Source organism: Bemisia tabaci, chromosome 2 (genome assembly GCF_918797505.1).
Source record: "Bemisia tabaci chromosome 2, PGI_BMITA_v3".
Lineage (NCBI taxonomy): Eukaryota > Metazoa > Arthropoda > Insecta > Hemiptera > Aleyrodidae > Bemisia > Bemisia tabaci.
In genome coordinates, this window is record NC_092794.1 from 54,523,822 (window position 1) to 54,537,906 (window position 14,085).

The 14,085-nt window shown below is 41.2% G+C and overlaps 1 protein-coding gene across 1 annotated transcript; it reads right to left on the minus strand.

Annotated features, from left to right (window-relative positions):
* Nucleotides 1–1,114: 1,114 nt before the first annotated feature.
* On the minus strand, nt 1,115–4,497 carry Lamtor2 (Late endosomal/lysosomal adaptor, MAPK and MTOR activator 2). Its single transcript, XM_019049732.2, has 3 exons — nt 4,142–4,497; nt 2,711–2,873; nt 1,115–1,393 (listed from the first exon to the last, which is right to left on the minus strand). Exons 1-3 carry the CDS (start codon nt 4,207–4,209, stop codon nt 1,247–1,249), a joined length of 378 nt encoding a protein of 125 aa, XP_018905277.1. The 5' UTR covers nt 4,210–4,497; the 3' UTR covers nt 1,115–1,246.
* Between the last annotated feature and the right edge of the window lie 9,588 nt (nt 4,498–14,085).

Below are 14,085 nucleotides of genomic sequence, written 5' to 3' on the forward strand. Positions count from 1 at the left end.
AGAAACAGGCAGAAATGTAAGACGTTGATTTATTGGATCGCAATTTAACAGATCAACTTGTCAGTCCTGTGAACTCCAAAAAACAAATTGATCGCAACAGAAAGAAACTGGCTTGATTATAGTGTTGTAAAAATATTGCGTCTTCATCTTTATCTCAAAAAAAGCGTAGTATAGCAAATAGTTAATGTTTTAGTGTCAAGAATAGTTACTTCTAAGTAATATAAAACAAATTAGTTCATTACTGTGCATGTACTTACTATTTTAAAGGAAAAAAAAGACACATGATTTTGAGGAAACTTTAATCGAGCTGGTTCTCTTCTGTTGAATGCAATCCAAATGTCGATTGCCAAAGTCGGAAACTACGTACCTCAGACTGCTTGGTTGTAAGTCTTTGCCTGTATATGTCATTTTTTAAAAGGAAAAGTAATCAACAGTTTCAATTGAATTTTTTTTCTTTCCCTCTAAAAACGACCAAAAATTTTAAGGAAGCATTTTGATTAGTTTCCAAAAATTAATAGATTAGTCAAGGACGGGAAGAAATAATTGGATCTCTGCGGTTTCCTAAGGGTAAATTGGCTTGTTGGGTAAAAAAGTCAAAAACCCCTCCTCTCTCACCCTTGCCTTCCAGTGCACTCAATGTTTAGGAAGTTGTTTCCCGGTGTGAAATGCAACTTCTAGTAAATTTTAATACCCAGAAAAATTTTGCTGCCTCAGTGTTTTCTGAATCATGAATTTGGCAAGTAAATGAAGATGATGAGGTGGGATTCCTCCAAAATTTGAAGTAATCAGCAGTTGCAGAATTTTGGTCTAGTAGTAGCAGCACTTTTAAATAGTTTAATATTGGATTGTTGCCTGTGTGATAAGATAGTGCACATTATGAGTCCAACTATGGGATTAGACAAAGAAAAATCAAATGATTTTCATAAATTTCCCTGATCATAATGGGCCAAATTTTTTCCCCGGACTTCTTTCCATTTTAGCCTTTAAACACCCTGCTTCTTTTTTGAGTGAGATAATGACATTAAAGTACTCATTAAAATCATTCAGCTCTGACTGCAGAACATTGTCCGATGCGTCTAGATATTAAAAATTGAGCCGAGTAAAATATTCCACATTAAAAAATAATTATTCTTCTTTATTTAAATATGAAATAGAACACAGACAAAACGGATCAGGACATATGAAAAAAAAGAGAAAACTTAGACAATTTACAGAGAAAACTTAGGAAATAAGCAAACATTAAAAATCATGAGGTAACTATCAATTTCAGAGGTCCATCAAGATAATCAGCCAGAATTTGGGCTTTCTCGCGGAGCATTCCAAATCCAATCGGTTGCTTCGCATAAAGGCATAGAAGCAGATTGGCCACCTGCGTAATTGCCACTTTACCTTCCTGAAACACAATTATCACATTACATTACTTGGGGTCAGCTGAGAAGTTCCATACTTAGAGTCAATTCACAGGATTTTAGAAGGGGCGGGGGGGAGGGGGGTGATTTGCCTTCACTGATAAATAGTGATGGAAAATTTAATTATCGCCCGATGAAATGTCTTAACTGGATGGGCAGCCAAACTCCTGGAAGTGCCTACTCTTGAACGAGGTCAGTTGGATTTTTGAGTACACTACTGTTCTTTACCTTGCTGTGTATTTTTCGGACATCAAATTTGAAGTTACCTGACACTAAACAGATGAGCTTTTGCTGCCATTTGGAAAAACTTTCAGTATTTTCTGATGTAATTTCTTCAAATTGACGTTTACACAAAAAACCAGAACCCAGTTTCTGGTAAATAATTGGATGATAACTATCTAAAATTTGGAAGAAGTGGTGTGGCAAAACGGCTTTGGGAAAAAATTGCTTTCCACAGTTTTTGACCACTGTGAAAATGAGGCTACTTCCTGAGGAAAAACCCACATCTCGCTCAAAAGTTGAGATTCAGATATGAAATAAGTGCGGTCACAGTTGGGTACATGCTCGATGCGAAAAGTACTCGGAAAAACAGGGTCATCAGCACCCACACTGTCATTCCGTTTTCCTAATCATTTTAACATTCTTTGAAAAACAAGGCATATAAACAAAGCGTTGCAAAAAGGCTAACAGATTTAAAGCAACTATTTTCTGTGGTTGGTAAATATATTCAAAATTGTTCAGAGAATTGTAAAAAAACGAAATCCTTTAAGGCGAATCCAGGGTTCGATTAGGGATAATTCAAGATAAGAGATAGCGCCACCAGTCACCACTGAGAATTTCACTTTCCTTCAACGATTACTGAAATAATATTGTTCAAATTACAAAAAGCAGATCCACAAGATATAGATTATTTTTGCTTGATTTTTTGAGCCAAAAATATTGGCAATTAGAATTACAAGCGCAGAGAAAGTACGGCTGAAACTTTCAGCTCAGCCGCGGCGGCCAAGCGCGCAACCGAATCCCTCATGTTCTGTCTCTCTCTCTCCCATTGCCGCAATGGAAATTACTTTCCGCCGTAGTTACGACTTTATTTTTGGGAATTTTGAGAAGATCTTTTTACTGAGTGTTCCACAAGTATGTTGCTATATCCCCTGGATCCCCAATGTTGAATAAAAGATACTATTTTTATTATTTTGGCAAATATATACGGCCATTCCGAGCAGCGCAACGTGGTGGCCAAATCGCGAAGTTCCAAGCCTGGATTCACCTTAAGGTTTGCATCAGTGGAAACAGAGGCTTACATTACACTCAATGAGCAGAATCTTCAGGTTGTCCTCTTTAAGGGCAGATCTTCCATTTTTTTCATAAATTGACCACAAATTGCTAGCGATGGCAGCTGTCACTGTGGCATCATTATCTCCAAAACCACTGTATGCTAGTAAAGCCCCTTCTAGGTTGAGAAGCCTGAAGAGAGAAACAAAGAAGAAAAGTCAAAGCAAAATTGCTAGGGGTGACCAAGTCAGAATGAACCCTAAGTAAACCAGACGATCGAAACTGTAAAAGAGGAGGCTCAGAAATGACCGCCTAAGTGGCGTGTTGTTTGTTTGAGGATAAGCCAAAGTTAGGGCGACCGCCATCAAGGAGTGTGGGGTGGAGTGTACTTTTTCCATCAACTGGGATTCTCCTCATTGAAATGATGATCCACTGCGACCCAATTTTCATGCGATGCTAGTCAGGCTCGCCACATCCCATCTCGGGCCCTGGTACCAGTGTTAAGGTCCGGGCCCCAAGCACGGAGGGGGGGGGGAGGGTCCGAGGGGCATCCCCCGAGAAATTTTAGAATTTATACGACTAATTGAACGCATTTTGAAGCTTCCATAAAGATGTTTTCCATCAATTTCTGCGGAATAAATATTTCTTTTTTTTTTTTTATACTCCCAGCACAAAATACTTGCGAATTGTTGCATTTAAAACATCTGGAAAATTTTTATTTTTTTGGTGGGGGGAGGGGCATATGATACTATTTTCAATTTTATTAGGGCCAGGCCCCCCTGGACTCCCCCTTCGTTTGTCTATGGCAAGAAAGTTGAGCCATGAGTCGTTGAAGTCGAGGATGCCAAGACTGGAGACTCTTAGCATCTGACGACGGAAGAAAATGAAACGCAGTTACTAAAAATATCCCTCTGTACTGAAAATCTTGAAAATGGATAGAAATTTTCCAGGAAGTATACTTCTTTGAAAATTTAAGAAGAATTCTACAGTGCCCCAGCGTGTTCCTGAAAATCTATTCACCTTTTGCGAAATTTTTAGGGTAAATTTTTCACTTTTTCTTACGAAACAAGGGTTGCATGTGAATTCGTCGTGGTTTTTCACGGGTAACACGGGCCCCTTCCGGGGCCCGGGCCCCGGTACCAGGGACCCAGTATCCCCCCCTTGTGGCGGGCCTGATGCTAGTCCTGAAATCTAATGGAATGTCTAGCAATATATGATCACATTCCTTGCTTTCTTACTATAGTACATCTATCAATTTCTTTTCTAAAGACCAACGCATTTCGATACAGTATGGGGCTGCATAACTTTCAATAGCTAGCTCGCAGGGGCCATTGTACACGAAATGATTACTGCAATTTAGTTAAATCTTGACCGATGTTTGAAAGAGACAATTATGACACTGCATTTGCCTTCAATTTTCTTCACTGACAATGAGTAATAATAACTTATATGTGACTTACATGGTATTTTCAATTCCTCCAGTGTTAGCCTGACTTAGAACCTGAGACAAGACCTTAGGTCGAAGCATCTTAAAATACAGCACCTGCGATAAAAATGAGGCGAATAGAAACTGTTCGTCTGTTCGTAATGAGATTGCTAAAAAGTGATGAGTTACCTTTGCACACACTTCGGTGCGCAAAAGAGAATAAGGTTTACAGAGAAAGACATTTTCTTAAAGAATAACAGGGGAAAACGATAGTGTGAGCGTTTTTCTTAAAATCAAATGATGAATCACAACCAAAGCATGCATTTGACACTTTTAAATTGATAATACAACATTACACTACTAAGGTGCGTTGTTAAATTACTTTTGCTGCCCAACAAAAATGGCCGAATCTCAGCAGGATTGACGTCATCTCAACGATGACGTCAGCTCAACAGACGGAAGGTGATTCCTCCCGGAGTTCGATTCGCGAATTTCCGATAAGAGATCGCGCTAGAGTCGATTTTGCCGCGAAATTTGAAATGAGAGTCATGTCCCGAGTTTTCCCAAAAATTTTGAAAATGATGGAAGAATTTCGAAATTCTAACATACAAACGCTGTAGCTAGGTATATGAACTAAATGTATGTCAAATGTCGTAGCAAAAATCCTACAAATAAAGTCAAACGACACTGAACGGCGGGTGAACTCATGGGCGGCCTCAGGAGATGACGAGTGTTTCAAGCAATTTATTCAAAATCGGCAAAAAAATTCGAGACTTAGATGTAGTAAACGTATAGCCCATACATTCAGTGAATTTCTTGCAAAGTTTCAATCCTTAAAAAAAATTTCCGACGGAAAACGAAGGTAAACGGTTATGACAGTCCGCGTTTGACTACATGCGCCATGTTGCCACATAATTCTCGTATTTTGTTCAGTAACGGATAATCGAGATTCGGATGAGCGAGAAGCGGATAGTGCAGTGAGCGTTCAGCTCGTGAGAGGAGAGTCAGCTGTTATACAATTTCCTTTTACTCTTTTTCCCTCTACTCTGCTCATGTTGAGTTTTTATTTTGCTTGTCGGTGAATTCCGTCCATCCGTCCCAACTTCTTAGATTTTATTTTTTAAGGTACGGCAATTAAGACGCGGAATGCCGCCGCGGAATCGTACGCGGCGGACGCAAGGGAAATCTGTTACACGCGTTTCAATGGGAGCGGCAACTAAGGAGCGGAGCGACGCCGCAGAGTCCGCGGCGTCACGGCGCTCCGATCTGTCGAGAACAGATCGGAGCGGAATCCCTCGGAGATTCCGCCTCGTCCGCCGAGGTTTTCGATGATTTTTCATGTCTATGTGCCGACACGTGAATCGCGGTGGGGAAACCAATGGGAAATTGCGGGCCATCGTGACTTATTGGATTCATGAAAGAAAAAATTTTTTTAGCACGATATCAACACATGGCAATCCTACCTCGTGCCAGGTGCTAATAATACCACACAAATAGGTAAAAGAAACTTGACACCTTTTTTCCAGGAAATAAATCTATAAAAACAAAACGGAATAACTATTACATGACTTTTTGGCATCTGAACAATTTATTTATACGTTGCTATATATCTATATAGAAACCTGATCGACGAATCTTCTTTTGAACATCATGGCTGAAAGTAAAAAAAATGGTTGTCTTTGCTTGCAATTTTGAAACTCTCTGCTCAAGCTTTTTTCGTTAGTTTGAAACTACTGATAGGGAGCTTATCTTGAACTTTTTGTAAACATTTTATTGCTGTATGTTGGGGTTTTTTGCCAACGTGCGTTAAAAATTGTTTTGCTCATTCAAAAATACTTTTGGAAATTTAACGAAGGGATATTTTGGCTGGTATTCTCGTAAAAAATATTGGAGCTTTAGAACCGTGGCGAATGTTTATTATAGCAAGGCACAACACACCTACACTCGTGAGTTATCATCGGATACTGATGACGAGACTGCCGACGGACGCGGCGGAATTTTGGAGGCGATTCCGCTGCTTAGTTGCCGGGCACGGCGGAGCGGAAACAAACTCGACGCCTCGCTCGCTCGGGTCGTCCGCCGCGTCAGATTCCGCGGCGGCATTCCGCGTCTTAATTGCCGTACCTTAACTCTTTTTTCAGTTTTGCGACTAACAAGGCTTATCGCTTTTTTTTCTTTACTTTCATTTCTCTGCTCCCCCTCTCAAATTATTCACAGCGGGGTTTAAATTTTGGTGGTACTAATATTTACTAACTCTACAAATAAGAACCCCCCCCCCCCCCCACCAATTTAGAAAAGTTAGACTTTTCCGATATTAACCTAAATACACTGTTCGACCAAAAATAAATAAATAAGAATTCTTCTGGTCCAATTTTTCTGGACCAAAAGTTTTTCCGGGCAGTTTCCACCTCCGGGGAAATTTTTTCTGGGGCCATATTGGGGGTTATCAGCCTGGATTTCATGAAAATCGATGTATCACACACGCGGAAAATTTTTAAAATTTCCCGAGATTCCTAGCCTTGGGAAGAATTTCCCCGGAGGTGGAAACCGCCCGGTAAAGCTTTTGACCCAGAAAAATTGGATCTTCCAGAATACGGGGGGTTCTCAAAGATAAGTGAAGGTCAAATTCGGGTTCAGCGTGTCTTAATACAACAGAGGAAAAGGATCTCGAAAAATTTCTGAAACCCCTTATCGAACAGGAAAATCGTCGCAAAAATACCAAAAAACTTCGTTTCCCTAGGAAAATCGACATTCCCGGTAAAATAGTGAACGATAGGAAAAATCTGAGATAAGCTTGGACTCAGCGAATCAAAATACATAAGGATCAATATATCGCACATTGGAGAAATTTTGAAAATGTATTTTCAATACACTTTTGAGTCCGGGAAAGCTTTCACGCAAATCTAGGCTTGGAGAAATTGTGTCTTCAACAGAAATCTGTAGGGTGATGGATAAAACCAAGGTCATATTCGGATTCAGGAGCTGAAAATATATAAGAATCACTCTACCATGGTTTCAGGAAAATTCATAAAAGTAAATTGCTTACATGACAAATGTGCGTCAAATTTGCTCATTTTCCCGCAAAAAGATCGCTTTTCCGGAAAACTGAGAGGTATTATTATCCAATCCAGCACCTTCTTAGGCAACCTTTCATCAGGCATCCTTTACACATGACCATACCAGACAATAACAGTTTCGTGAAAATGTCATGATGCTGTATGCTGTTTTCGACGCCCATAATTTCACGTATCCTTTTTTTGCCAAATGTGATCCGAATAATCTCGCATTTTTAAGAAGAGCCTTCCAGAACTCTCTCTGACAAGGGGTTGAGAAGGTCCACTACTATCCCCATCTGACCTCTGAGAGGTAGAGATTTAGGCGGTCAGCACCATAATCTGCGCCTGGAGCCCATAAAAATACACCCGAAATCGGCTCTGAGCCCCGGTTTTTTAAAGTTCTGCAGAAAATATTTTTGTATCTCAGGGATTATAAATTCAATCGTAAAGAATAAATATTTTCTGACAGAGCCGGATTAAGGGGTGGCCACATGGGCTGCGGCCCATGGCGGCAAATCTATAGGGGCCGGCAAATTTTGCAATTTTTTTAAATGTAGGTATAAAAAAATCGTATTTAGAAAAAAAATTACAAACGAGAGAAGGCGTCATTATCTCTCAATTCCTGAGAGTATTATAATTTCTAATTTTGTCGTCTTTCTGAGATACAAGAGACAGCACCTTTAATTATTCAAGTTAAGAGAGAAACCAAATAGTTAAAACACGCAATTTGGCCCGGAACGGTGCGACTTAGAGAGAAATGATGAAACGGACTTGAGTTGAAACGAAGAAGCCCTCGGCGTGGTGATCGGCATGTAACACATATTAGCGCCTACAAGACTGCACGAATACTTCACGCATTGCGTCAATCACAGTGCGTTCAGCAGCGGTCGGCGTGAAACTCGCAGCGCCTACAAGACTGTCGGAAATACTTCACGCATTGCGCCAAACACAGCGCGGTCAGCGCGGCGCGGCGGCGGAAGTTAAAATCATTACTCCACATTTATGTTTGTTCTTTCCTAATTTTTTCGTTCATTTCTTATGAATGGAAGGCCTTGTCCACGCAGAGATAGGTTAACGAAACTTAACTTCCGCACAAAGTTCCGTGAACTTTTGCCAGTAGTGTTGACAGGGCTTTCGCAAAAAATGTGTCCAACACGAGTAAACGCGTCTTATGCACCCCTCCCCCGCTGGCACGTTCGTTTGATGGTTTTTATTGATGTTTCAAAACGAATGAGAAGGGGGCGGCAAAATACAGGCGGCTCATGGGCGGCAAAGTAGGTAAATCCGGCCCTGTTTTCTGATCCTCGGGCCGAAGAAATAACAGGAATGAAAATAGGGTGGGAGGAGGGCTCCTCCAGAAAATAAAGTGTACTGACTGCTTTTTAAGAAAAAATTCTTAGTTGGAGGATCAAAAAACAGGATGGAACTTTATAAACCCTGAAATAATTGGTCCTAACGTTATGAGCATGGACCAAGAGAATAAATAAGGACTCCCAACTCCCTATGCTAACCTGTGTTAAAAACCGTTAACGCGCGCTCGCAGCGAACCTGGCAGAGGGTGCGGTGAACTAACGCCACAGCGGTCCACGATCGTACCTCTCTATAGTATGTTATTCCATGCAATGTTCTTTGTTTATCTATGATTTATTTATTTGTGTAGATACTTTAATACATTTTACTTTCGCAAACTAATGAAATTGTATAGATACATACCTTCTGCAGAGGTCAATGCGAAAGACTTTGATTTGAAGTATCTTATCAAAACACGAGCAAAGATGATTCAGTCAACTTCTGACGCAGAATCAAAGAGACTTGCTAATAATCAAATTAAAGGTAATGCTTGAAGTCAAGTAGCTTTGATTTTGTGACACTCAGTTGATTTTTATCAGTACAACACTATTTCTCACTAAAAAGATTTCACTTAACAGAGAGGCGCCTTCGGCTAAAAGTACAATCCTGATTCCTGCTGCACACTACATACACACTTCCTTTGGCTTTCTCAACAGCAGTTGCTGCTGAGTAAAACGGTTAGAAATAACACTTCACATTAATACCAGTTTATGTACACGAAGACTGACGAAGATTGAAATGAAAATGGGAAACTTTTCACACTAAACTCTTCAAAACTGCAGGGCGACCACGAGGATACGAGGATCTAGAAACTTCTATGAGCACGACTGAGTGATAAGCCTAAATAGGTGGTGCATGGAAATATAAACAGGAAGACCCAATCATCGGTTTAGTTCACTACACCCTCTGCCAGGGAGCGCTGATGTCAGCGCTAACCGGAGTTGGGGGTCCTTATTTATTCTCTTGGTCCATGTTATGAGGACGGATAAAGGGACTGAATACCGAAGCCACTATCATCGCGTATTCTTATGCGTGCCGGGAAAAATCGCGGATGGGCGGACAAGATTCTTTGACCGGATCAACAAACCAAGAATTGAAGTTTAAGATCATATTTTATTTAGCGCGTAAACTTAAATGGAAACACGAATTAATTACTTATGGCAGTTTTTTCAGAACCCCTGCCCCCCTCCTCCCCGCTTAGGCACCCTTTGACCCCACGTGAGGCTTGCCTAGGTTTAAACAAATGGGTGCCGTCGCATCACTTCAGCGCCTGATTAATACGCGCACCAAGCGCGCGCCTTGTGGCCCGCTAGAGCCGGACTGGCCTTGGTGGCGGGGGGGACGCTCGCCACCCGGGCCCCTGGGTCCTAAAGCTAATGATATAGAAATGTGAAAAAATAGAGGAAGATAGAGAGAGAAACAAACCACTGGAATTTCTGTCAAACTCTTTCTGAGTAAAAATTACTACACTTGCACGAGGGGCCCGCGCATTGGCAGAACCGAGGGAAAATTAGGGGGTTCGGCCAGGGGTGCAGAAATTTCTTCGGCCTCCCGCAGTTTCAAGCGACTAGAAATCTAGTCTATGCACTATAATGTTGCGCGTTTGCAGTAGTTTTTACTGAAAATTTCTAAAAAAAATTCATTACTTTGGTATAGTTATTTTAAAAAGTCAACTATTATGCAGTACTTTTCTCAAAAGTTCAACCAAAGCGTCTCGCGCCTGCGTTCGAAGTCGCGCCTCGTCCACCCGCCGCTTAACTCATGAGCCCTGTCCACAAGGCTCTAGATGCATGCCCACGGCTCATACACTGTGCACATAGTTCCGTTTGATAGAACGTGAAACCCCGCTTCTCCAATTCAGCAAACGGAATTGTGAGCCAAGTAAGTGCGGCACCCATGAGCCGTGGGCACGTATCTGGAGCCTTGTGGACAGGGCTCATGAGTTAAGCGGCGGGTGGACGAGGCGCGACGGCGGCTTCGTCACTGGCGCTTTATATTTCCCATTCATTCTTATGACCCGGGTACTAACGAGCGCACCCCATCTTTCCCCCTGCACATAGTTCTGTTTGATAGAAATACGTCCAATCGTTATTTTTACCAAAAATCAGTGCGTAGAGTGTTCACTCTTTAGAAAAAACCTATTTTTTTTATTCATGTAACTAAACTTCATTCATTACTCGGAATTTTTAACGTCACAGGTTCGCTTATACGAACCGAATAACGTTCGGCTACACGAACTGAAAATTTGGTTTGACGAACCAAATTTAGTTGGGATGATATAGAACACCATGTTCTCCTTCATTTTGTGGGTATATGGTATTTTTTCTTCTTGGAAGTCAAAATAAGTGTATCGCGTGCTTCGCCCCATCTGGCTTTTGGACTCGGCGTTAAAGTCTCTGGGTCAGCCTAGAGGAGTTCATGTTATATTCCTCATTTTGTGGATATCCTTACAGTTTTATCTCCTTGAAAGTCAAAATAGTTGTATCACGTGTTTCACTCAATTACCTATTTATCTTTCTACTCCACGTTAAAGTCCCCGAATCAGCCCAAAGCAGTTCGTGTTCATCTTCATTACGTGGATATATGCAGTTTTACCTACTTGGAAGTCGAAATATTATATCACGCGTTTTGCCCCACCCCACGCTGGAAAAAAAACACATTGGATCTAGAGTCTGGACTCTTGAAAACATTGACAAGAAAAAATACTCTTGATTCAATCGGATTTTTGCTTGAATCAAAACGAAATCCCCTTAAATTAAGAGGCTTGGTTCTTGATTTAAGCTAGATTCTGATTGAATTAAGTACTTTTTCTTGTCGATGTTTTTAAGAGTCTGGACTCTAGATCCAATGTGTGTTTTTTTCCAGTGCACTTTTCTACTCTATGTTAAAACCTCCGATTCAGCGGGAAAGAAACCCAAGCTCTTTTTCATACGAGTTACACGGAAAAAATGAGCTTAGGGTGGGGCCCTAACTATAGAGGTAGGGCAGTGAGAGGTAGCTCACGTCCCTACAGATTACAGGCACGAAACCTCTAGGAGCTAGTTGCGAACGCTGCCATCGGCTGGGTTTTGTGGTTGTATTTACCCACAAAAATTATGGAAATTGGCCCAGTGGAAAGCTCAAACGAACTATGACAAAAAATAAAAATTTACATTGCTTAAATGGGAGAATTCGTAACTTTACCGCGTAATGTGAAAAACCTGGATCATATTTTCAAAATCTAAATAAAGCGAGCTTATCTAGAGATAATTGTCTGTCGAAAGCCGCAAAAATCAAGAAAATCGGCCCGGTAGAACGCTAGAACTAAGCGTTACCAGATATGCAAATTTAGGAGGTCTCGGAGCTTATATGTATGATAATTCCTCTAAGTTTTAAGTTATTGAATTGGAAAAGCCCTGAGATAGGATTTTGGGGGTATCATTGGCCCGCCGAAACCCCATGACCAAGATTATTCAAATGATCATCAAGTGCGAGAAAATTTTTTCTAAATTGTAAATAATTCAAAATTGACCTTAAGCTTCCATGTTATGAGATCTTATCAAAGCTCAACTTATTCTGGCCGGCCAGGTTGGCCTAGTGGTCAGCGCGTCTGACTTTAGGTCAATAGGTCCCGGGTTCGAACCCCGGTGGTGGCGTCTAATTATCACGGAATTGACGAGTAGATCTGCTAAAACAGATTCTCCTCGGCCCTATCCCCTGAAAATTGGAAGAGCCTGGAGCATGGAGATCCCACGATGTCTACGGACACTAAACATTGTCTAAAGTTGGCTGAAGGTGTTAGACACGGAAGCCATTAAACCAACAGGAAAAAAAAAAAAAAAAACTTATTCTGTCACTCGAGAGGAACTGCAATGGGCGAAGACAGGAGGGAGGTGGGGAGCCATGTTCTCTCCAGAAATCTACTCGACCTCTCCCAAGAAATGTGAAGGATCTATGCATGACAGTGAAATGACGTACCTTTCATACTTGGAATTTGACCAAATTTTCGGTACAACAACTTAAAATTGCTTCTGAGACGACTCAATTTTTCAGAATTTTCCGAGGGAACAAGTTTTCCGGGCGCAAGACTAGGAGAATTTCCGGAACTCTATTTGGAGCTGGAGGGGCCCCACAGACGTTGGCAGACACCCTCACTCGAGTGTTTTTTGTGCCCCTAGATCCCCCTTATTGAGGTACTCTTCTCACTCCATGAAAAGTTTTCCTAGTGCTGCCCATGTGGGGACTGTCTGCCCTATACGTATAAAAAATCATAGATCGAGCAGCTGTTTCTCAGGAAAAATTGTAGTTAATTGTCTCCTGCTTATTCTTAACTTTTCAGTGAAATATTTAGGTCATGAGAAGACACACACATTACGTACTAGTGGCATCCCTAATTTGAGTGTCATTCTAATCTTCTAACTGCCCTTGACTAAGAGATAGCGGGGGATGGGACGGGAAGGGGTATCTTCAAGTATCTTGAGATACTAAAATATGCTCTACAGAGTACAAAACTGGAACTCACGGCTGAGTTTGGGATGTCCCAATGCTTTCAGGCGAAGTTATGTTGCAAATTCCCAGGTCCCCCTAAATCCAGCCCCCTGGAGAGAAGTAGGGTATTGGAAGCGAGCTCGCCCTCGCCCACCCCTCCCCCCCCGCAAGAGGGGGGGAGTCTGAGGGATCCCACTCTTATTGTTAGTGATTTCTCGTGAAATATGAAATTGCTGATAGGTATGGAAGTATAATGAGGAGAGTTTAAGGGGAGTCTAAGGAGTAAAAATAACTTAAAAATGCTTTTTTATTTATTCCTCTTTTCCCTTTAAACTTGGGGTAGGTATATGAGATGTTGAGCAATCTAATTTTACGCCAAAAATGAAACTGCGATCATATTTTATCAAATGACCATTCCTGTCAGGAATTTCCCAACAGTGAGAGAGCAGTACGAAAGGAGCGATCTCGGATAGATCAATGTTGCATGGTATCTGCCATGGTAGTGCCATTTGCACTGTAAAGTACGAATTATAAATTTTCAAAGTCGGTACCTTTCCGAAATAAACGCGATTGAATCGTTGGAATTTTGTGTAATTAAAGGAAATGAAGTATATGCTGATGTTTATTTTTAGAAAAAAGAAAAAATGTACGCGCAACTAACAAAAAAGTTTGCATAAAAATAAAATTAGTCAATTTACCGGAAAAAATGAAATTTTACTTATCAGAGGAATGAAGTTTCATGTGGGACAAGAGGAAGTTTTATTTGGTGAAATTATATTTTGCATCTCTGATCAGGACTGGATGAACTTTATCGTGGGGGGGGGGGGGGGGGGGGCTAAAGGAGATAAATGGACGGATGAAGCTTTTTTCACGTTTTATCAGGGGGGGGGGGGGGATTCAGGGAAGAGTCGAAGGGAGAGGCAAACTCTTCGAGGGGGAATACAAAATTTAAGGGCCTACATCCAGAAGTGTGGGATCAAAATCCGGTGTAGATAAATGTAGAATCTATGGGGGGGGGGGGGGGTGTCAAACTTTTGGATGAAATGCGGAGCAGGCTCAATTTCACCTAGAAATGAGGAGGAAGTAAAAATCAATAAGGGGGAAA

Bases quoted from the DNA above. Each gene is read 5' to 3' on its own strand.
- Lamtor2 (XM_019049732.2), bottom strand. From the start codon at position 4,209: ATGCTTCGACCTAAGGTCTTGTCTCAGGTTCTAAGTCAGGCTAACACT. The intron at 2,874-4,141 runs GTAAGTCACATA...TTCTCTCTTCAG, and splicing joins GGAGGAATTGAAAATACCAT to GCTTCTCAACCTAGAAGGGG. The intron at 1,394-2,710 runs GTAAGCCTCTGT...ATTGTGTTTCAG, and splicing joins TTCTGCTCATTGAGTGTAAT to GAAGGTAAAGTGGCAATTAC.